General features: G+C 39.3%; 1 protein-coding gene across 1 annotated transcript in view; it reads right to left on the bottom strand.

The window, feature by feature from the left end:
- MORC1 (MORC family CW-type zinc finger 1) overlaps nucleotides 1–24212 on the bottom strand; it is a 184931-nt gene that overhangs the window by 32492 nt on the left and 128227 nt on the right. The window contains 3 exon segments of the mRNA XM_065875870.1: nucleotides 1672–1815; nucleotides 5059–5125; nucleotides 7253–7322. Coding sequence (XP_065731942.1) covers nucleotides 1672–1815; nucleotides 5059–5125; nucleotides 7253–7322 — 281 coding nt within the window.

The raw sequence follows: 24212 nt of genomic DNA, 5'->3' as shown, positions 1-24212 counted from the left end.
AGCATCCTCCTTTCTCCTAGGGCAGGACGGATGTTAGGTGTGTGTTCCTAAAGGATGGTAGGTGGGGCCCTCATCCATGTAAGCACAGCCCCACAGCCCTAGACACAGAAACTTCCATAAAGCCCAGGGCAACTGCAGAATGGAATTCATGGCTTCCAGTGGTCTGCAGTCTACTGTCACACACAGGAACCTAGACCCTATCCTGGACCTGCGTAGGGGCCATAGCTCCCTATATATATGCCCCACCTCTAACTTTCTCTTCCTTCCTGTTTCTATCCTTTGCCAACTCCTTTCTTCAGGAAGATTTTGTCAGTCACTGGTCAGAAAGTCAAAGTAACATCCTAAGGGAAAACACTATTCCAGCTAGAGCATGTTGTATTTCCCTCTGCTTGAAAGCCTCTTTCCTCACCCAGGCCCCTCAAAGCTTGTGAAGCCCAACCAAACCAACTGGCTGTACTAATTTAGTGGTGCTTCTGCTACTGTCCCCCACCCGCTCATATGACACCTATTTGAGAGCACTCTTCTGTATACTAACTTCTTTGGCTTGACTGTAAAGCCCCCTCCTATCATTGGTCTCTACCTGGAAAAACTCTGAACCTTGGACTTTACCCCCTCCCTGTCTCCATCCTTTGAGAACTGAGATCCAGACATTTAAATCCCTCATTAACCGTGCCCACAAATGTTAAGATTGTACACTGAACCAAAAAGTAAAACTCAGTTTCTCTCAATAAGTTCAGTAGCTAAAGCTACAAAAAGAGACTTTCTAGAAGGCCATAATGTCATGAGGGTCTTCGTGAGGCAGTAAAAAAAAAAAAAAGAGAGAAAGAACGGAAAGAAAGGGAGGGAGGGAAGAAGGAAGGAAGGAAGAAATTCAGTAAGAATTTTTTTTCCCCCGTTCATTATAAATGGCCCCTATTTGTTTTTGGTTTTTTTTTTTAAACATCTTTATTGGAGCATCATTGCTTTACAATGGTGTGTTAGTTTCTGCTTTATAACAAAGTGAATCAGCTATACATATACATATATCCCCATGTCTCCTCCCTCTTGCGTCTCCCTCCCACCCTCCCTATCCCACCCCTCTAGGTGGACACAAAGCACCGAGCTGATCTCCCTGTGCTATGTGGCTGCTTCCCACTGTCATACAGAGTGCAGTAAGTCAGAAAGGGAAAAAAAAATACCATATGCTAACACATATATATGGAATCTAAAAAAAAAAAATGGTTCTGAAGAACCTAGGGACAGGACAGGAATAAAGACGCAGACATAGAGAATGGACTTAAGGACATGGGGAGGGGGAAGGGTAAGCTGGGACGAAGTGAGATAGTGGCATGGACATATATACACTACCATTTGTCTGTTTTTAATAGCCCTTTCTGTCCTGTCTTCTATCCTTACAAATCCTGGTTCTTTATTACACTGGAGAGAGGATTAACATCCACCATATTGCTGGACCATGTAACAAGAGGGCAGTTAGTGACAACAGTTCTCTTTCAAAAGACATGTCACCCACGTTATATCTAAATCAGTGCAGTTAGGAGACAAGTCATAAAGTCATTCTATTGAATTTTCTCAATAATATCACCACCCAACAGAGAAAAGAATATCAGGAATTGTCACTGCTTAGAAAATTCAACAAAGCATATGTAGAAATATGCTAGTAAGTATCTTTACCTTAAATTAGATGTCAGTTTTCTTACTGTTTCCTTGACAGATGTGCTTTGAGAAGATGTTGTCAGTGAAGAAGCAACTTTACAACCACTCCTCACAGACACGCTGGCTTCGTATCCAGAACTTGAATTTAAATCTTCCACTGGCCTACTGGGCAAAAACAAGCCAAGGTTTATAGTTTCTAAGTAGAAATCACATTAGATACTAATAAATTCAGAAATATTAATACACAACAAACGAGATATTAATACACAAAAAATGAAAGCTAGGACATAGATGTAATGCTGAAAACTGTCATTTATGTAGTTATATAAAATCAATTCTCAGGTATAAGAATTACTATTTATTCCTGACAAATCTTGTTTCAAGGTTTTTGGGTAGCCCCAATTAAATAGAATTGGCAGTAATTTATTCTTAATAACAGTAATCATATACCATTTGTCTCTTATTTGCTGAAAGAGGCTTTTAAACCCAAGTTCTACTTTAGCCTGGGGGAAGGTAGGTACAGAAGGTAGGTCCAGAAATAAAGCAAAGTCAGTTGACAGAAATATGCAGTCAAGATCTGGTGGAAGGAGAGCGTTCCAGGTGAAGTGTAATGATCCTGGGGGAGAAACAAGGTAGGGCTGTCGAGAGACACACGAGAAGGCCAGGGCTGCAGGGGGGGTGTGCACAGGAAGAAGAGGCAGAGAGAGGAGGTGAGAGGCACTGGCCATGGGGTGGGGACTGGAGTTTATTTTAAGCAGAGCAGGTGCTACCATTGGAGGGTTTCTTCCATGGGAGTGAGGTGATCTGATTGATACATGTTTTAAAAAGATAACTGGCTGCAGCATGGAGAAGAGCTCACAATGAGGATGCAAAAAGTAGTGTGTAGTGTGTTAATGAGCCCCAAGGCTTTCAGTACTGGGGCAACAAAAAAGCTCAGGAGGGCTGGGGGACACGCAATACGGGAGGCGAAGCTGGGTAGGCAGGTGGGGGCCAGATCACGTAGGGTCTTATTTGTCAAGTGAAAAGGAGATTTTAGTAATCCCTTCATGCTAACGCCCATGAATTAAGACCACAACTCTAGAGAGTTTCCTATGTTTACAATGTATGGACCTTTTTTAAAAAATTGGATAATAGCTTATATCAAATGGAACATGTTTCTACTGTCAACAGTTCTTTGTCAGTAATTATACTGCCTAACTTCAGCTGATACTTTATATAAGATTAAGAACACTGTGTTATAACTAATGCTTAATTGTCTGTTAAAGAACACTCACACAATGTCTGAAGCCTATTAATTATAACCTCTTTTATGCTGAAATTTTATTAAAGAAGTCCTTAAATTTAATTTTTTTTTACCATTTTTGGGATGCTGGAAATTTGTGCTGGGGTGGGAGGTGGAGGGTAAAATGCACTACACCAGAGCACAGAGATCCCTCCCTGAACCTTTGTTTCTTCTTCTGCCAAATAATAATAGTGCCTGCCTCACAGAGCTGTGCTGAGGATTACATAATACATACACAGAACTTAGCTCAATGCCTACTAACAGTAAGTGCTCAGCAGATAGTACCTAGTTATCAATGTTATTATAATCATCTCCATTATTACTACCACTACTAATGAATTTGATAAGATTCTCCCATTAAGATTGTTTTAATTGGATAATAGTTCTAACATTCATATTGTAGTTATGACTCAAAGATTATTTTTAAAAAAACACAAGTTCATAAAAGCCTAAAAGTAATATATGAAATAATACACACACAGGCAAAAAAACATGTTTTAGTTTTTGGATGGATTTTAAATTTCAACTCAAATTTTAGTAAATAACTTTAGGTTAAAGCATCGTCCATAAAATGACCTAACAACAGCACTGGGGGGAAAATTACATCATTTATTCAATCAACAAATATTATAGAATGCCAACTCTGAGGCAGGTGCTATTCTGGACACTAAGGACACAGTGGTGAGTAAGACAGCCCCTGCTCTTGTGGAGTGAGTTAGTTTCAAGTGAAAATACAGAAAATAAGAAAGCTAGAATGTAAAGTGTTAAAAGAAATAGATAATTGAATAAGATACTTTAAAATAATAATAAAGGCTCTGAAAGAAATACAGTGGGATGATACAATTTGATGGTGTGCGTTATCAGAAGCCGGGTGGGCTATTTTAGATGGAATGTTCGGGAAAGATCTGTCAGAGGCCAGAGTTACAAAGAAGAAAAGATATGAGCCCTGTCCTTCATGAAGCTCACATGCAGAGGGAAGACAGATACTCAGACGACAATTCCACCTGACGTGAGGAGTTGTTCACACTGTGTGTCAGACGTGGTTGGTATTTAACAAATAATTACTGCAGTTGAATGAACTATGATGCAATCTGATCCCCGCAGTGGTGGCTCTGTGAACACCTGAGTCTGTCCAGGAGAATCGGGGCCCCCAACGGAGAGAACACTTGCACTGGGACGTGAATGAAAGGATAACAGACCAGTACACAAGAGGGCATTCAAACCCAGGAAGTGGTGTGGAAAAAGAGGTGGAATTTTGTGATATAACAGAACGGGAAGCAATTTTGAAAGTCTGGGAAGCAAAGTGGGAGCTAACCTGGGAGTCATGAGCACAGGGGGCTTGTGCCATGCTCAGGAGTTTCTGCCTTGTCTTAAAAGTGGCGGGGCTATGAAAGGCTTCTGAGTGGAAGAGTGGAGGGATGGGATTTGAGGGTTAGAGTGACTACTCAGTCAGCAAGTGCAGGACAATAACAGCTCCTCTTAGGTTTGGTTTTGTTTTGTTTTTCTTGTACTTAACTCAGTGTGCCCCTCTGCAAAAAGAACACAGGATTCTTCCCAGCAACACTGGGTCTGAATGCTTGGAAAGCAGCTTAGACAAATTTGGAGCAGCGTGAGGATAAGAATCTGCTTCCTTGAAAACATTTTTTTTTCATTCTATTGGATAACCAAAATATCCAGCTTCTATTTAAAAGTGACAAGAGTCTTAGGTCAAGAAAATTCTAGCATACGACGATTATTGCACATATGTATGGCAATAAGATAATGAGAGACACACAAAAAATCAGCTCATGATTTCATAGTCATACATATATGTGACGTTTTTAGTTCTTTGACTATATTACAATAATTTGAATTAGTTGCTTTCTGTGAGCGGGAGGGAAGTTAAGCCTGTTCCATTTCGTAATTCCCAAATCCTCACAAAAGAAAATGAAAAAGTTTGGGAAAAGGGTAAGAAATCTAGTGTATTCTATTCTTTCCTGTCTCCTTTGTAAAATCTGGTTCCACTCTTCATTGCCTTTGCTTGTTGCTATTATTTTCTTTCTTCTTGTATTTAAACATTGATAATTACTTTTCAACAATATAATTGTACTCCCTTGGAATTTGTATAATTGCAGTACACTCACCTTTCCCAGTTAGGTGACGAAGGGTTTCTCTCTATTTCTGCAGTATCACTGCACAGCTCCTGTTTTTCTTCAAAAGAACATAGACAAAATGAAGAAAGTCAATCACATTTTGGCAATTACACAATGAAGTGAACTGAAAGAAGTGTTAGCAGTTCATTAACAAATTGTATATAATTTGGCTTTGTATTCAAACACTCTTTTGTAAAACTGCACCAATATGTTCTTAAGGCAAGTTATAATAATCTCTTAATAAAGAATCCAAGAGCCTGTTTTTTATAATTTTAGCTTGTTTTTTATAATTTCTTTTTAATGATGCTTATTTTTTGCTATTGCTGTGCACGGGATGACTAATGGGAACTGTCCAGTGTCCCTTCTCTCAGCAGCCTCTGCCCAGACAACCACTTGTCTTCCCCCAGTATCTTACTCTCTTCCATTTTGAGTTCAGGTTCAAAGACATCCTGACAGATCCCAATCAGAAATGTGCCTCTAGGAGAGAGCAGAACTTTAAAGCAGAAAGCGACCTACAGTCATCGAGTTAATCTCACTCAGGGAACTTCAGAATCCGAGGTTCAGAGAGGTTAGTGATTTGTTTACAGTCCATAGAAGAGCGGAAATGCTTTGATCCCCTCGGATTGGTTTCAAGAGTGTCTTGGGGAGCGTGTTAAGGAATAGGTCAATGTGTTCTTCTTCCAGCTAATATCTCTAGAATTCTTTTTGATAACTGTGATCTTGTGCCACCAAGTAAACCCTTGCCAATAAGTTTAGGGCCACTGAAGGCCAAGGGGAACAGGACAGCAACAAGGAAAGTTTTGGATGGTGAGTAAATGGCTGAGGACCTGCCTGACTCCTCTAAGGAAACATAAAAGAGAATAGACAGGTTTTCCAAGCACACTGCAGGCACAGTTGGTTTTGCTCATGATCTGCATGCAAAGTACAATTTCTTAACCCATTAGCCAACTAATTCATAACTACAGTCATTTGAAAATATTTCACAATTCGTTCCTTCCAAATCCAGGGTGAGTATTTGAAATTAAATATTAATTTTAGGATCAAAATTGTATTAACAATTTTTTCATTACAATTTGGAAATCCAACAGGCACATACTTGAAGGCATGTTAATAGTTTGAAACTTCTATAAAAGACTGGCTTTAAAATTAAGAGACCCTTACAAAAGAAATCTTGATTGTGGAATGGCTAACTATCCTAGTTATGATGAAAGAGAAAAAGTGTGATTTCTTATGGACCTCACTAATGGGTTCAAATATAAAGATTGAATGACTGATTAGGTTACCTAAGCAACGAAGTATCAAAGAAGGGAGAGCTTACAACCAAGAGTGAACACGAAATGATAGCATGGATCGACACAAAAACAACTGGAAATTATGGAGTCAAAATGAACTGAGACCTGTTTAGGAGACTAAGAAAGGCTTTAAAACTTATTTCAGAATAAGAAGATGACAATGAAAAGAATGGTCCTGCTGCTTAGGCCCAATGGTATAATTTTACAGTAAAGGAGACAATGGTATAATAATACTATAACACATAATAAAAGAATTCTACTAATAATAATGAATGGACACTAAGAAAATAAAATTTTCTGAGTCCAGCTTGTTTCCAGCTTCTCTATGCAGGGAAATTGTCTTTAGATTGAATATTATCAGATGGCAACTTTATGCTTAAAAGAAGCTCAAGTCTCTCACCTAAGACAAATTACATCCCATGGACATGAAGGAACTAATAAATGCGTTTGTTGAACTATTCTTAGTGATCTCAGAGGAATCATGCAAAATAGGGAAAGAACTAAAATGACTGAAAACAGAGGAATGTCATCGTAATATTCAAAAATAGTTTCTGAAAATTATAGGCCTGATATCAGTTGTCAGCAAATTTCTAAGTAGAATTCAATGAGGGGGTGACAGACGTCCACTGTTGGAATTTCAGGCAGTGAGGTAGTACTGGGGGAAGTGCGCTCAGGCAGGAAGTGTCCCCCTGCCCCTCCAAAATGTGTGAGGTTGGCAGCTCACTCTCTATCCACCTCTCCTCCCACTATTGGAACAACAGATTTAATTTTTTAAAATCTGAACTGCTACCCAACTTCTGATCTATATCCTACATAAGATATGTGGCATAAGTCATACTGAAAAAGACTCAAGACATTACAGCTAATATATGTAAACTGAATTCTTTTTTTACCTTTATTCATAAGAGAAACTTCCTTTTCTTCTTGTCTCAGTGAAACATCAGGGTCACTTTTATCTAAAACCTGAAAAACAAGCTCTGTATTTAAAGCTGTACAAAAACAAAGGACATATAGTAAGGTGCAAAACTGACCTTGAACATCAATGCTCATATCAGAGAGAGACCATAAGGTTGCCAGGACAGTTTAGGGACATGTTCTAAAGGGAGACAATCATACGTGTTGTCAAAAATTATACTGGCATGCAGCTCAAGGATGGTTGCATTATTATTGGGATTTTTACATTTCTACCAATATTTGCATAGAAAACTTACATTTTGGGAATGCGCTTCTTTAGATCAGAGAGACAGAGACAGAGAGAGAGAGAGAGAGAGACAGATGGAGTTTGTTTATGCCACCCAAGAAAACAGATCCAGAAGCTCCTTTCACGTATTTTTAAGTGTCTGAGAAGGTGGGGCAAAGGCAGTAAAAAAAAGGAATCTGAAGAAGACAGGGGTAAAGCAAAAGCTCTGTCTGCTCCTTGATCTGAAGACCCCTGAACACGTGCTGAGACACACTGGGCTCCTGACTCCATCACCTGGTGTGAGGTGTACAGCTCTCAGTTTTCTGGAGCTTACCCATTGTGTGTATCCTTCGCCTTTCAATGCCCCCTCTAAACTGCTAAACAAACGTGGGATGCGGAGGCTATCAACCTTCCTTTTCTCCCCTCCCAGGAAACAAAGGCATATATTTTACACGGCATTCTGGAAACTGTGCTCTGTCAGGAAGCAGGTTAAATGGACACACATGTAACCTAGCAACGAAAGAACTGTGAGGCCGTCCATCACCGTCATTTTCTATTTTATCCAAATTAAGAAAAAGCAAGCCTTGTAGTAGGGGGAAATAAATAAAACTGATTCTAAGTTACTTTGGTCCATTTCAAAATATTTTTATTCTTATACTGTAAATAAATTCATGCCCCAGGAAGTAAATAAAATGCATATATATATTTTTTAACATCTTTATTGGAGTATAATTGCTTTACAATGTTGTGTTAGTTTCTGCTGTATAACAAAGTGAATCAGCTATATGTATACATATAACCCCATATCCCCTCCCTCTTGTGTGTCCCTCCCACCCTTCCTATCCCACCCCTCTAGGTGGTCACAAGGCACCAAGCTGATCTCCCTGTGCGATGCAGCTACTTCCCACTAGCTATCCATCTTACATTTGGTAGTGTATACATGTTAATGCTACTCTCTCACTTCATCCCAGCTTACCTCCCCCTCCCTGTGTCCTCAAGTCGCAGGACAGAAATGCATATATTTTTAAAGTTCATTTTGCAAAATGACTTTAAAATGGTATCTTATTTATTTCTGATGTAACATAAAATCTAAAGTTTTCTCCTGATGTGTTGATATGTAAGGAAAAGCTCCATACTTTGTGTCTTCCCTTTGAAGTGAATATTTTTTGACCAGTTTATAAGCAGCATAGACTATTTCCTACCACAGTTAACAGCAACCACAAGATAAGCTCATGAGAAGAACTACTTCACGCCTTTAGTAATAACCACTTTGTAATAATCTATGATGATCCTACTCAGGATGTGTTCATTTTCTTTGGTAACTTCTCCTTATGACGGAAATCAGACAAGATAAAAGTATCCAAGCTTAACAAAAATGACAGCACTTCCAGCAGGGAACTCCTGGTGGCGGTATTATTAACACAGCCTCTTGAAATTATTTTTGCATTTTATTGTTTGGTTCTCTGCTTTGAGCTCTGCCGTGTGAGGGCTGTTTCCATGAGGGTCAGATATGGTCCCCTCACCCCAAAAGTGTTACTTACACGAGGCTTTACCGTCTCTATTGCAGGAGAGATTTCCTTCTTTTCTTTTCCTTTCTTTTATTTCCTTTATTCTTTGGCATAGTAATGTTTAAAATATTTTGGATAAACAATTCACAGCCTACAGTGTTTCCTTTTAAATGACACTGTGTAAATATCTGAGTTCATAGGATGCCGCCTTTTTTTTTTACAATGTACTTGCAGCTTTGAAGGTCTGGATTTTTTCAAGCTGAGACAAGAAAACGTGCAGTTGTCTTTTCAATGACACTATTTGTGTATTTTGATACTTGTGAAGCTCTTTCACATACATTACTTCATTTCAGCATTAGAAATGCTCTCCAGCCACTTAGGCTTAACTGTGTCTCATACTCTGCAGTTTGAGGATATCGCTTTCCTAAGATTTTACTTCCGGTCATGGAATAGATAATACTTCCCACACAGTAAATGAGATTACAGTTAAGTCTTAACAAGGGGTTTTAGACACCTTAATTAAAATTATGTTAACAATGAGTAGAGTGGGATTTGTCAACTCCCCGAGGCATGCAAAGGATCAGCATGATATCACATGCTCAATTTTGTGAAGTATCTATTTAAGAGGATAAATAAATCATAACTAAGTTAGAGAGAGGAAAAAGAGCATAGCATAGCCAACTGTGTAACACTTTTCTCATGCAACCCGCGTTAAGGAAGCTTAAGAACTGGTTGATGACACTTTGTCTGGCTTCTTTCCTTCTGCTTCTTTGCCCCTCCACACCGACCCCAAACATTTTATCAAGGACCCATAAAGGCTACCAGCTCTTGCCCTCCTGCCAAGTTCAAAGGCCCTTCCTGTTTTTACTCTTCCATGGTTAACATTACGTTCTAGGTGCCTCCCTTTTGTTCATTAGTTTATTCAGTAAAACTGAGTTCCCAGTTTGAGTCAGACACTGTTATGATGAAGACTATGGAGCTCATTTTCTAGTGAGGGAGAAAGATATTAAATAAATAAAAAGATGGATATGTAATAATATAAGTTCTCTGAAGAAAAATATCACAGGTGAGAGAAGGAGAATGACCTGGGTTACCCAACTGCCTCTCTGGGGTCACTGTAATCATCTACACCCTCCTTTCTCCAGGTCTTTGAGTTGCTGTTGATTTGTTTATTCCCCTCAACTTTTTTCTAGTCTTTCCTCGAGCATCTCCCCTCAACTGGGCCTTGCTTGTCCCCTCTATATAAAATTGCTCTCACTCTCACCACACCCACACTGACACTTCCTGTCCCCTTAACTCTGCTCTATTTCTCTCCTTAGCACTTACGATTGCCTACCATGCAACATGTTTTCCTTATTTATCTTGTCTATTGTCTGACTTCCCCACTAGAATGGAAGCACCATGAAGACAGGGAGTAGTGCCTAATTTTTTCCTGCTGTATCCCCAATGTCTAGGACAGTAACTGATGCTCCATATGCTCACAGAATAAAAGAAAGTTGAAACACAAGTCAAGAAAATCCACGTATGTTGCTGGGGGTAGGAAGCAGTGGAGTCCGGGCATTATGAACAACAAAGGAAGAGGCTGTGAAGGAAAAATAAGCTTAGGGTGCTGGAGGCCAAGGAAGGTGAGGGTGACTAGAGTGGAGTGAGAGAAGGAATGAATTACAGGCAGTGAGGACAGCAAGGAAGTCAGGCCAGGTCATGTAGGGCCTTGGAGGGCACTATATTTCATTCTAAGTGTGAACAGAAGCCATTGGAGGGTTCACCTCTTACACTGTTGGTGGGAATGTAAATTGTCACAGCCACTATGGAGAAGAGTATGGAGGTTCCTCAAAACACTAAAAATAGAGTTGCCATATGCTCCATGAATCCCACTCCTGGGCATATATCCAGACGAAACTATTATTCGAAAAGATACATGCACCCCTATGTTCATAGCAGCACTATTGACAACAGCCAAGACATGGAAACAACCTAAATGTCTATCGACAGAGGAATGGATAAAGAAGATGTGGTACTTATATGCAATGGAATATTACTCAGCCATCAAAAAGAATAAAATAATGCCATTTGCAGCAACATGGATGGACCTAGAGATTATCATACTAAGTGAAGTAAGTCAGAAAGAGAAATACAAATACCATATGATATCACTTATATGTGGGATCTAAAATATGATAAAAATCAACATATCTATGAAACGAAAACAGACTAACAGACATACAGAACAGACTTGTGGTTGCCAAGGGGGAGGGGAGGGAAGGAAAGGGAATTTGGGATCAGCAGATGCAAACTAGTATATACAGGATGGATAAACAACAAGAGCCTATTGTATAGCACAGGGGACTATATTCAATACCCTGTGACAAACCATAATGGAAAAGAATATGAAAAAGAATACATGGGGGGCTTCCCTGGTGGTGCAGTGGTTAAGAATCTGCCTGCCAATGCGGGGGACACAGGTTTGAGCCCTGGTTCAGGAAGGTCCCACATGCCACGGAGCAACTAAGCCCGTGTGCCACAACTACTGAACCTGCACTCTAGAGCCCGCGAGCCACAACTACTGAGTCCGCAAGCCACAACTACTGAAGCCCACGTGCCTAGAGCCCGTGCACCACATAAAGGAGTAGCCCCCGCTTGCCACAACTAGAGAAAGCCTGAACACAGCAACGAAGACCCAACACATCTAAAAATAAATTAATTAATTAAAAAACGAAGAATATATGTATATATGTAAAACTAAGTCACTTTGCTGTACCAAAGAAATTAATACAACATTGTAACTCAATTATACTTCAATAAAATTTTAAAAAAAGAAGCCAGTGGGGTTTCTAAGTAGGAGAATAGCATAATCTGACTTATGTTTTGGATGGGATACTCAGATTTTTAGACTGTGGAGGCCAAAAGCAGTGGAATCATTTATAGGGCTACTGCTATAATCCTGGTAAGAAATGTTAGTGAATTGGCCAGGTGGGTAGCTGTGGAGGGGGTAGAACAGAGTATGTGTTTGAAGGTTGATTCAGCAAGATTGGCTGATGAGTTTAGTGCAGGGTGTGAAAGGAGAGAAATTCAGGTGTCGGCCTGAGCAACTGTGAGTGATGGTATTATTTACTGAGATGGGGAAGCATGAAGAGGTCCCTTGGAATTCTTTCCTCTCTTGATTTTGATAACCTTCTGTGTCTCAACTCTTCCTGGGTAATTATTATTTTTCCCTCAAAGAAAATTTCAGGGGGTTAAATTATCACCCTTATGCAAACAATGGCTTCCCAGCATCATCAACCCTAACTTCTCATCTGTGCCCCAGTTATTTCCAACTGACTTCAGGACACTTACCCCTGAATGTCTTGCTGAACTTCAAATCCTCAGTCTCACCTTTGCCCACTTAGATTCCTCTGGTCAAGTCCTCTTTCTGTTTATAATAACATTTTCATTCCAGATTGTGCCATCTCAAAACTGCTGTCACTGTTTAGTCTACCATATGCCTTTCCAAGTTGTGCTATTTTCCTTCAAGATGTTTCACTTTTCCTTGTCTTCTTGTACTACAATCTCCAGGCAGCAGCAACGTACTTGGTTTTTTGGTCTTTAGTTTCTCCTCTTTCCAGTACTGCTTCATTATCACAACATTTTCATAACACAAAGAATTAATTCTTTAGACAAAATCTCCATGATTAAATGTTCCTTCTCAAAACTTGCCTACAGGTCCTGATTACTTTCTCCCTCAAGTACAAACCCTTTTCTGGTATTCAAAACTCTTCTCAATGTGATTCTAAGATATCTGGAAATATTAATAAACATTCTCTATAATAACCAAAAAGTTCTCTTCAGAATTCCCTGTAACCACTAGGTAGACTTCTGCCTCCATACCTTTGCCCACATAGTTCTCTCTACCTGAAATACATTCTTTCCTCCTTTTCTTATGTCTTTCCCACTTTTTAAGACAAGTATAAGTCATACTCTTTCCAAAATGTCTATTTTATTTACTCTAGCACCTGCTGATTTCTTCCTTTCTCTGAAAAAGTATTAACAGTAAATTACAGAGAGTTTTAATTATTTTTAATAGCCAACCCTCATATCTACGGGATCCAGATAAGACTGGGATCCTGTAGTAGCCTTGATTCTTGCCATGACACTTCAAAACAGAATTCAACACTTGGGTCCACCTCCCAAAAAGAAATCCAACTGTACAAAGCATTAATAAATATATTAATTATATAAGTTATATTTATATATAAATATATATTTATATATAAATATAATTATATAACATATTAATTATATAAGTTATATATTCATATATATAAATATATGAGTTATATTTATATTATATATTAATATAATATAAGTATATTAATTAATAAATATACAGATTTTACTGAAAATTGTGTTGAGAAATGGAGGAAATAGTTACACAAGGCAAAAATCAGCTTAAAATTACCATGAAGCAGGTCTACTTTACTTCGTCAATTGTTAGCCTACTCATCTCTCTCTACAAACCTTCCCCTCCAGACTCTCCGATTCTGCAGCACCAGTGTTTTTCTGCTTGTGTGATTACATCCTTTCTCCTTCCTCCCACCCCTTCCCACAAACACAGGGTCACTCTCTAGCTCTACCTTTTCTTCCACAAAGCAATGTCACTCTCTCAATTTTCATTCTTTACTCCCATCTCCTGGCCTACCCAAAGCTGAATTTTCCTTCTTTGGAATTACAAAGGTGTGTTTTAAAAACGTTTTTTCTGGGGACTTCCCTGGCGGGTCCAGTGGTTAAGACTTCACCTTCCAATGCAGGGGGTGTGGGCTCGATCCCTGGTCAGGGAGCTAAGATCTCACATGCCTCGTGGCCAAAAAACCAAAACATAAAACAGAAGCAATGTGGTAACAAATTCAATAAAGACTTAAAAAAAAAAAGATTCACATCAAAAAAAATCTTTAAAAAAATGTTTCTTGTAACACAAGGAATTATTTTCATTCTGTCACAAATCATCCCATTAATTCTCATAATAACCTTGAGAGTCAGTAATATTATTATTCCCCTTCTATAGAAAAGAAAACAGAAGACCATAAGTTGATACAACTGACATGTGGCATGCAGGTCTGAATGTGAACCTGGGTCAATCTGTCAGAGTTCACAGCCTGTCTCCTTTCCATAAAATAATGCTAACTCATGGTTCTGTAGAATTGTCTTCCAATTTTTCTGCTCCTTTAGAGAAGAGATCATGTTTTTTTTTTTTTGGTGTCCTTCAAAATCTCTAACATAGTACTGTTCAGTAAATGTGTCTTGAATTGGTGCATGGTTCCTGATAGTTCACACACTAGCACATGAATATTTAGATTCATTATAAATTGCCCAGGAGATTTTCCTTTAAGTCAGGGGATGTATCACATATTGTCTTTGTGTCTGTAAGTCTGTTGGTGAGTTGATGGATGATGCTATGGAGGGTGAGTATAGGCAATTCTTCCTCCAAAGCCCTTGGGGCAGCTCTGGTTTATATCTCATAAGGGGGCAGCTCTGTCTGTGAAAGTTCTGATACTGTTAGCAACAATCACAGGAATGTGAAAGTTCTGATACTGTTAGCAACAATCACAGGACTATACAGGTTCATATAGAGGCAATGGTAACATCATCACCCAGGAAAACTGACTAATAAATGTCTTGCTTTTGAAATTAAGGCAACTTTAATCATCAGAAATCATGTTATTGCAATATCAATGCAGTTTCCCATTTAAAATAAATTTCTGTTAGAAGAGTCAGAAAAATTTGCCTATTTAGGGTGGATGCAGCTGATTTAGGTACTGACTATGCAGGTTATTTGCTTTTCTTCTTTCTTCACCTCTTTTGGGTTACTGAGTCACCTTTTCACTTTCATTGTTATATAGTAGTGATGCCAAAACAGGGTACTTACTGTCATTTTTTGTCGGTTTGTTTGGGGGTTTGGGGTTTTTTTTTTTTGGCTACCACAGAACATAAACCTAGACACTGGAAACTCATCAACTCTTCCAGACATTCCTCAGCTTTTGTAACATACCACAGAGGCCCCATCAATGACCCCAGGGATTCAGAGTGGGTTGATACCTTTCCTGAGCTGGCATCAGCTTCTTTTGAAAGATGCCCTAAAGAGCTAACCAGATGTAGTTGGTAAAGGATTATTAGCTCATGCCAAAACAGGAAGATGGTTCCATCCATTCATTCCTTTATTCATCAATCTTTCTTCAGCCCCAGAAAGTATCACACTCTGGACTAGATGCTGGAGGTTACACCTTTCAGAGTAAACCCCAGAGACTCCATTGCCAAACTCTTAAAATACATCTGTCAGTGGTGATCTGGCTGTTGAGTTTTTTAAATGTCTGCAGATTGGGAAAATGAAATGAATCCATCTGCCAGTCTGCTCCTGAGGCCAGGTGAGAGGCAAAAAGACCTAAATGACCACAGAGGACAAAGGGGCCAAAGCCAGTCCAACCAAAAAGGTAGTATGGCTCCTGGTTATTAAACAGGCAGGTCCAACCTGACTTAAAATAACCACACCCATAGATGTTCTTTCACTGCCTTAGCAACTGATATTCAGAGCAGAAACTGAAAGAAGGTTATTATAAAATATGGAAAAACAACAAATACTAGCATAGGAAAAAGGTAAATGTTCCTTCATATGAGAGTCAGAAAATATGCATAATGTCAACTTGGAGTACATGCTCCACCAAGATGAACAAAAGCACGCCCATGTGTAAGAAAAAGTTAGTACTTCCATCAGTCTGACTTAACATCTCAGAATATTTTTCCTGCTCAATTTCTCTAACTTACTGTTGGCATTGGTAATTTTATTCCCCTGGTGTTCCTGAATTTCCTCCCAATTGATCATCCGCTTGCCTGACCATCTGCTGTGGTTTGGCAACCTAATTTTCCCAGTCACCTTTCAGAATAGATCCTCTAGGATGTCTATTCTGTATAGTCATTTCTTACATCTCAACTGGTGACATAACTTGAGACTGCTTACCTCTTGGACAAGATGCTTGGGAATCTAGTCCCATTGCTTCATTTTTATTTTTATTGCTTCTATTAAGCATGGTACAGTGACAGCTGATCAGATTGCATTACTCTGAGGGGCACTGGGGTCCTACAGAGCTCATATGTCAAATTTTTGCCTGGAGTAAAGTTGAAGTGCCAATTTATCACATAGCAGTGCACAAGGAGTCTTTAATTGAACTTAGAAAAACCCTTAATTACAACAGTACCACAGGGCATTGCTCCAGTAAAGCAGAGCTGTAGCAAGCTTCACTTAGCTGTTGATTCCCCTGACATCTGTAAGGGGTGCAGAAAAGAATTTCTACTTCCTCCCCATCTGGGGTTAACTGGGACATATTTGAACTTTACACATGGGTTTGTAAATGCTTGAGACAGAAACAGTTCAGAACATCCAGTATTCATTAAAAGAGAGGGCAGGGCATGTGTTTTGAGCTGGAAGATGGGAAATAATAGGATTTTCTGGAGGCCAAGGGTCAGGAGACACCAGCTCATGGGAGGGGTTGGTGCTATGGTTATGACCGCAGCCATATTACTAGACTCATAATCTTGGGCAAGGAGAAGACGCTCCTTTCCAGGAATCATCCCTGAGATGATGATCCTGATGGTTCCAGGTTGACTGGAAAGAAAAGAGTCAGATATTGAGCACAAAAGAACATTACTGTGTAGGTCAGATATGGAGAGAATAAGGTCAGAAATGGGCTAACAGGAAGTTAGCTTAATCTGGGCAAGGAGTGGATGATGGCTTGATTTTTTTTTAAACGAATTCAAGACTCTTGGCTGGAGAATGACCATCTATGAAACTTTGGAAACCTGTCTAAGCCAAAATATTCAAATCCTCACCCCTGAGAAAAGTGTATTTGTGCACTCCAACCCACCTGTATGCAATAGGCTGAACTGATATGGGGGTCAGCCCATGCAGATGGGCAATAAAGGGAGAAGTCATAATGAGGAGTGGTTAAGAAAGTGGGAGCTGAGGTTGAACAGCTAGGGTTTAAGGTGACCAGTTCCTGACTGTGATCCTGAGTGAGTTTATTTTCTTCCTCTGTAAACTGGGGATGAAAAGAGAATATACCCCTCAGGTTATTAAAAGGATTAGATGAGATGATACATGTGAAGAATAGCAGCTGAATTTCATCGCAGCCGCATTGAAAAAGGAAAGGCTAACTCCACTAAAACACACATGCACGCACACACAGAGTAGAATTTCAGAAAAATACAATTTTGCAGGAGCTGAGATAATAAATCGGGATCACACTAGTTGCCCTGAAATGGGGGATGGAATGGTAGCTGTGCTAACAAGATCATGTAAAATAATGAAAGAAGTTTGCTGCAGCACAGACTGATGGCTCCACACATAATGGCTCCAAAGGTCCAATCAAGCAGCTATCTAGGGCATTATGAAGAGGATTAAGAGGTCCTTAAAAAAAAACCTCCTCATTATTTTCATGACAATTTTTTAATCTCTAAAAAAATGTCTGGAGTTTTAACTGAATCCCAGCTGGAAATTGCCACAGCCACAAACGACATATGCAAGCAAGCTCTTACCAAGAGCACTCTCACTGCATGGACTTTGAAAACAAACGGCCCACCCTGGCTGAAAGGCCAAGCACAAAGTAATATCGAAAAGGAAAAAATGCCACAGAAGTGACACCCACAAACTATGTGATCAGAAGCAACTGGAGAGACCCTGGGAGGGCTCACGCCAAGGAGTATTTCCCGGAAATTCTGCTGCCAGTGTCCTCACGGTGACACACAGCCATACCCTGCCTCAGCAGGAGACCCTCCAACACTAACAGTACAGGCTCTTGGTGCTCCAGCCAGGCGTCAGGGCTGTGCCACTGAGGTGGGAGAGCCAACATCAGGACACTGGTCCACAAGAGAGCTCCCAGCTCCACGTAATATAAAATGGCAAAAATCTCCCAGAGATCTCGATCTCAACACCAAGACCCAGATTCACTCAACGACCAGCAAGCTACAGTGCTGGACTCCCTATGCCAAACAACTAGCAAGACAGGAACACAGTCCCATCCATTAGCAGAGAGGCCGTCTAAAATCATAATAAGGCCACAGACACCCCAAAACACACCACCAGACGTGGACCTGCCCACCAGAAAGACAAGATCCAGCCGCATGCACCAGAACACAGGCACGAGTCCCCTCCACCAAGAAGCCTACACAACCCACTGAACCAACTTTAGCCACTGGGGACAGATACCAAAAACAACGGGAACTATGAACCTGCAGCCTGCTAAAAGGAGACCCCAAACACAGTAAGATAAGCAAAATGAGAAGACAGAAAAACACACAGCAGATGAAGGAACAAGGTAAAAACCCACCAGACCTAACAAATGAATAGGAAATAGGCAGTCTACCTGAAAAAGAATTCAGAATAATGATAGTAAAGATGATCCAAAATCTTGGAAATAGAATAGACAAAATGCAAGAAACATTTACCAGGGACCTAGAAGAACTAAAGAGGAAACAAGCAATGAGGAACAACAGAATAAATAAAATTAAAAATACTCTAGATGGGATCAACAGCAGCATAACTGAGGCAGAAGAACGGATAAGTGACCTGGAAGATAATATAGTGGAAATAACTACTGCAGAGCAGAATAAAGAAAAAAGAATGAAAAGAACTGAGGACAGTCTCAGAGACCTCTGAGACAACAGTAAATGCACCAACATTCGAATTACAGGGGTCCCAGAAGAAGAAGAGAAAAAGAAAGGGACTGAGAAAATATTTGAAGAGATTATAGTTGAAAACTTCCCTAATATGTGAAAGGAAATAGTTAATCAAGTCCAGGAAGCACAGAGAGTCCCATACAGGATAAATCCAAGGAGAAACACGCCAAGACACATATTAATCAAACTATCAAAAATTAAATACAAAGAAAACATCTTAAAAGCAGCAAGGGAAAAACAACAAATAACACACAAGGGAATCCCCATAAGGTTAACAGCTAATCTTTCAGGAGAAACTCTGCAAGCCAGAAGGTAGTGGCAGGACATATTTAAAGTGATGAAGGAGAAAAACCTACAACCAAGATTACTCTACCCAGCAAGGATCTCATTCAGATTTGATGGAGAAATTAAAACCTTTACAGACAAGCAAAAGCTGAGAGAGTTCAGCACCACCAAACCAGCTTTACGACAAATGCTACAGGAACTTCTCTAGGCAAAAAACACAAGAGAAGGAAAAGACCTACAATAACAAATCCAAAACAATTAAGAAAATGGGAATAGGAACATACATATCGATAATTACCTTAAATGTAAATGGATTAAATGTTCCCACCAAAAGACACAGACTGGCTGAATGGATACAAAAAGAAGACCTGTATATAGGCTGTCTACAAGAGACCCACTTCAGACCTCGGGACACATACAGACTGAAAGTGAGGACATGGAAAAAGATATTCCATGCAAATGAAAATCAAAAGAAAGCTGGAGTAGCAATTCTCATATCAGACAAAATAGACTTTAAAATAAAGACTATTACAAGAGACAAAGAAGGACACTACATAATGATCAAGGGATCGATCCAAGAAGAAGATATAACAACTGTAAATATTTATTCACCCACCCAACACAGGAGCACCTCAATACATAAGGCAAATACTAACAGCCATAAAAGGGGAAATCGACAGTAACACGTTCATTGTAGGAGACTTTAACACCCCACTTTCACCAATGGACAGGTCATCCAAAAGGAAAATAAATAAGGAAACAAAAGCTTTAAATGATACATTAAACAAGATGGACTTAATTGATATTTATAGGACATTCCATCCAAAAATAACAGAATACACATTTTTCTCAAGTGCTCATGGAATATTCTCCAGGATAGATCATATCGTGGGTCACAAATCTAGCATTGGTAAATTTAAGAAAATTGAAATCGTATCAAGTACCTTTTCCAACCACAACGCTATGAGACTAGAAACCAATTACAGGAAAAGATCTGTAAAAAATACAAACACATGGAGGCTAAACAATACACTACTTAATAATGAAGTGATCACTGAAGAAATCAAAGAGGAAATCAAAAAATACCTAGAAACAAATGACAATGGAGACACGATGACCCAAAACCTATGGGATGCAGGAAAAGTAGTTCTAAGAGGGAAGTTTTACAGCAATACAATCCTACCTTAAGAAACAGGAAACATCCCAAGTAAATGACCTAACCTTGCACCTAAAGCAATTAGAGAAAGAAGAACAAAAAAATGCCAAAGTTAGCAGAAGGAAAGAAATCATAAAGATCAGATCAGAAATAAATGAAAAAGAAATGAAGAAAACGATAGCAAAGATCAATAAAACAAAAAGCTGGTTCTTTGAGAAGATAAACAAAATTGATAAACCATTAGCCAGACTCATCAAGAAGAAAAGGGAGAAGATTCAAATCAATAGAATTAGAAATGAAAAAGGAGAAGTAGGGCTTCCCTGGTGGCGCAGTGGTTGAGAGTCCGCCTGCTGATGCAGGGGACACGGGTTCATGTCCCGGTCCGGGAGGATCCCACATGCCGTGGAGCGGCTGGGCCCGTGAGCCATGGCTGCTGAGCCTGCGCGTCCAGAGGCTGTGCTCCACAACGGGAGAGGACACAACAGTGAGAGGCCCGCATACTGCAAAAAAAAAAAAAAAAAAAAAAAAAAAAGGAGAAGTAACAACTGACACTGCAGAAGTACAAAGGATCATGAGAGATTACTACAAGCAACTCTATGCCAATAAAATGGACAACCTGGAAGAAATGGACAAATTCTTAGAAATGCACAACGTGCCAAGACTGAATCAGGAAGAGATAGAAAATATGAACAGACCAATCACAAGCACTGAAATTGAAACTGTGATTAAAAATCTTCCAACAAACAAAAGCCCAGGACCAGATGGCTTCACAGGCGAATTCTATCAAACATTTAGAGAAGAGCTAACACCTATCCTTCTCAAACTCTTCCAAAATATAGCAGAGGGAGGAACACTCCCAAACTTATTCTATGAGGCCACCATCACCCTAATACCAAAACCAGACAAAGATGCCACAAAGAAGGAAAACTACAGGCCAATATCACTGATGAAAATAGATGCAAAAATCCTCAACAAAATACTAGCAAACAGAATCCAACAACACATTAAAAGGATCATACACCATGATCAAGTGGGGTTTATCCCAGAAATGCAAGGATTCTTCAATATACGCAAATCAATCAACGTGATACACCATACTAACAAATTGAAGGAGAAAAACCATATGATCATCTCAATAGATGCAGAGAAAGCTTATGACAAAATTCAACACCCATTTATGATAAAAACCCTGCAGAAAGCAGGCATAGAGGGAACTTTCCTCAACATGATAAAGGCCATATATGACAAACCCACAGCCAACGTCGTCCTCAATGGTGAAATACTGAAACCATTTCCACTAAGATCAGGAACAAGACAAGGTTGCCCACTCTCACCACTCTTATTCAACATAGTTTTGGAAGTTTTAGCCACAGCAATCAGAGAAAAAAAAAGAAATAAAAGGAATCCAAATTGGAAAAGAAGAAGTAAAGCTGTCACTGTTTGCAGATGACATGATACTATACATAGAGAATCCTAAAGATGCTACCAGAAAACTACTAGAGCTAATCCATGAATTTGGTAAAGTAGCAGGATACAAAATTAATGCACAGAAATCTCTGGCATTCTTATACACTAATGATGAAAAACCTGAAAGTGAAATTAAGAAAACACTCCCATTTACCATTGCAACAAAAAGAATAAAATATCTAGGAATAAACCTACCTAAGGAGACAGAAGACCTATATGCAGAAAATTATAAGACACTGATGAAAGAAATTAAAAATGATACCAACAGATGGAGAGATATACCATGTTCTTGGATGGGAAGAATCAACATTGTGAAAATGACTCTACTACCCAAAGCAATCTACAGATTGAATGCAATCCCTATCAAACTACCACTGGCATTTTTCACAGAACTACAACAAAAAACTTCACAATTTGTATGGAAACACAAAAGACCCCAAATAGCCAAAGCAATCTTGAGAACGAAAAATGGAGCTGGAGGAATCAGGCTCCCTGACTTCAGACTATACTACAAAGCTACAGTAATCAAGACAGTATGGTACTGGCACAAAAACAGAAATATAGATTAATGGAACAGGATAGAAAGCCCAGAGATAAACCCATGCACATATGGTCACCTTATCTTTGATAAAGGAGGCAAGGATATACAGTGGAGAAAAGACAGCCTCTTCAATAAGTGGTGCTGGGAAAACTGGACAGGTACATTTAAAAGTATGAAATTAGAACACTCCCTAACACCATACACAAAAATAAACTCAAAATGGATTAAAGACCTAAATGTAAGGCCAGACACCATCAAACTCTTAGAGGAAAACATAGGCAGAACACTATGACATAAATCACAGCAAGATCCTTTTTGACCCCCTCCTAGAGAAATGGAAATAAAAACAAAAATAAACAAATGGGACCTAATGAAACTTCAAAGCTTTTGCACAGCAAAGGAAACCATAAACAAGACCAAAAGACAACCCTCAGAATGGGAGAAAACATTTGCAAATGAAGCAACTGACAAAGGATTAATCTCCAAAATTTACAAGCAGCTCATGCAGCTCAGTAACAAAAAAACAAACAACACAATCCAAAAATGGGCAGAAGACCTAAATAGACATTTTTGCAAAGAAGATATACAGACTGCCAACAAACACATGAAAGAATGCTCAACATCATTAATCATTAGAGAAATGCAAATCAAAGCTACAATGAGATATCATCTCACACCAGTCAGAATGGCCATCATCAAAAAATCTAGAAACAATAAATGCTGGAGAGGGTGTGGAGAAAAGGGAACCCTCTTGCACTGTTGGTGGGAATGTAAATTGATACAGCCACTATGGAGAACAGTATGGAGGTTCCTTAAAAAACTACAAATAGAATTACCATACGACCCAGCAATCCCACTACTGGGCATATACCCTGAGAAAACCATAATTCAAAAAGAGTCATGTACCAAAATGTTCATTGCAGCTCTATTTACAATAGCCAGGACATTGAAGCAACCTAATTGTCCCTCAACAGATGAATGGATAAAGAAGATGTGGCACAATGGAATATTACTGAGCCATAAAAAGAAACGAAGTTGAGTTATTTGTAGTTATTGAGTTATTTGTAGTATTTTTCAAATGTAAAATAGATAGCTAGTGGGAAGCAGCCACATAGCACAGGGAGATCAGCTCGGTGCTTTGTAACCACCCAGAGGGGTGGGATAGGGAGGGTGGGAGGGATGGAGACACAAGAGGGAGGAGACATTGGGATATATGTATATGTATACCTGATTCACTTTGTTATACAGCAGAAACTAACACACCATTGTAAAGCAATTATACTCCAATAAAGATGTTTAAAAAATAAAAATAAAACCCTAACTGATTTTTGAAGAGAAGCTCAATTAGAATAAAAATTCAATTTTATTATTGTAATAAAATCTGACAACCCCCCCAATAAAAAATGATTAAGGGGAGTAGGAGGAGGAAGAAGTTAGGAAAACAGATCAAACTGTTATAACCCTGAGCCACAGCAGATGAGGTGATCTTGGACAATATAGCTGAAATAATCAGCAGTGGTCAGATTCAATATAAATCTGAAAAGTAATCAATACTCTTATCATTTCACTTGAAATCGCACAACTGTTGGTACAAGAGCCAGAGTGACATGTGCCTGAAACTTGGAAGAGAGGGAAATGAAATGCCCTAATATGAAAAAAAATCCTTTCCAAAGGCAGACTGACAGACATTAACAATACACAAAAGTAAGAACGTGCTGACCGGAATAGAGATGTTCTGCATATAATGTGAAAAAAACACACTCAGAAGAGCACAGGGAGGCACAGGACGAGGGTGCTGGGCCAGTGCCCTTTTCATGTTACAGTTCCAATTGGTAACATCAACCCTGTCATCCCATGCAGGGAGATGGACACAGTGGGCTGTCCTAGCTGGAAGCCCTTTAAATATCCAGGCACATAGCTCACCAGCACCATCAGACTGTAACTGGCCAACCCATGCAGACTGGTATAAAGGGAAAGAATACACGATGAAAGTCAGAATGTAACTTCCAAGTGGACT

The sequence above is a fragment of the Phocoena phocoena genome, chromosome 4 (assembly GCF_963924675.1).
Source record: "Phocoena phocoena chromosome 4, mPhoPho1.1, whole genome shotgun sequence".
Lineage (NCBI taxonomy): Eukaryota > Metazoa > Chordata > Mammalia > Artiodactyla > Phocoenidae > Phocoena > Phocoena phocoena.
This window is presented reverse-complemented; position numbering and strand designations above follow the sequence as displayed.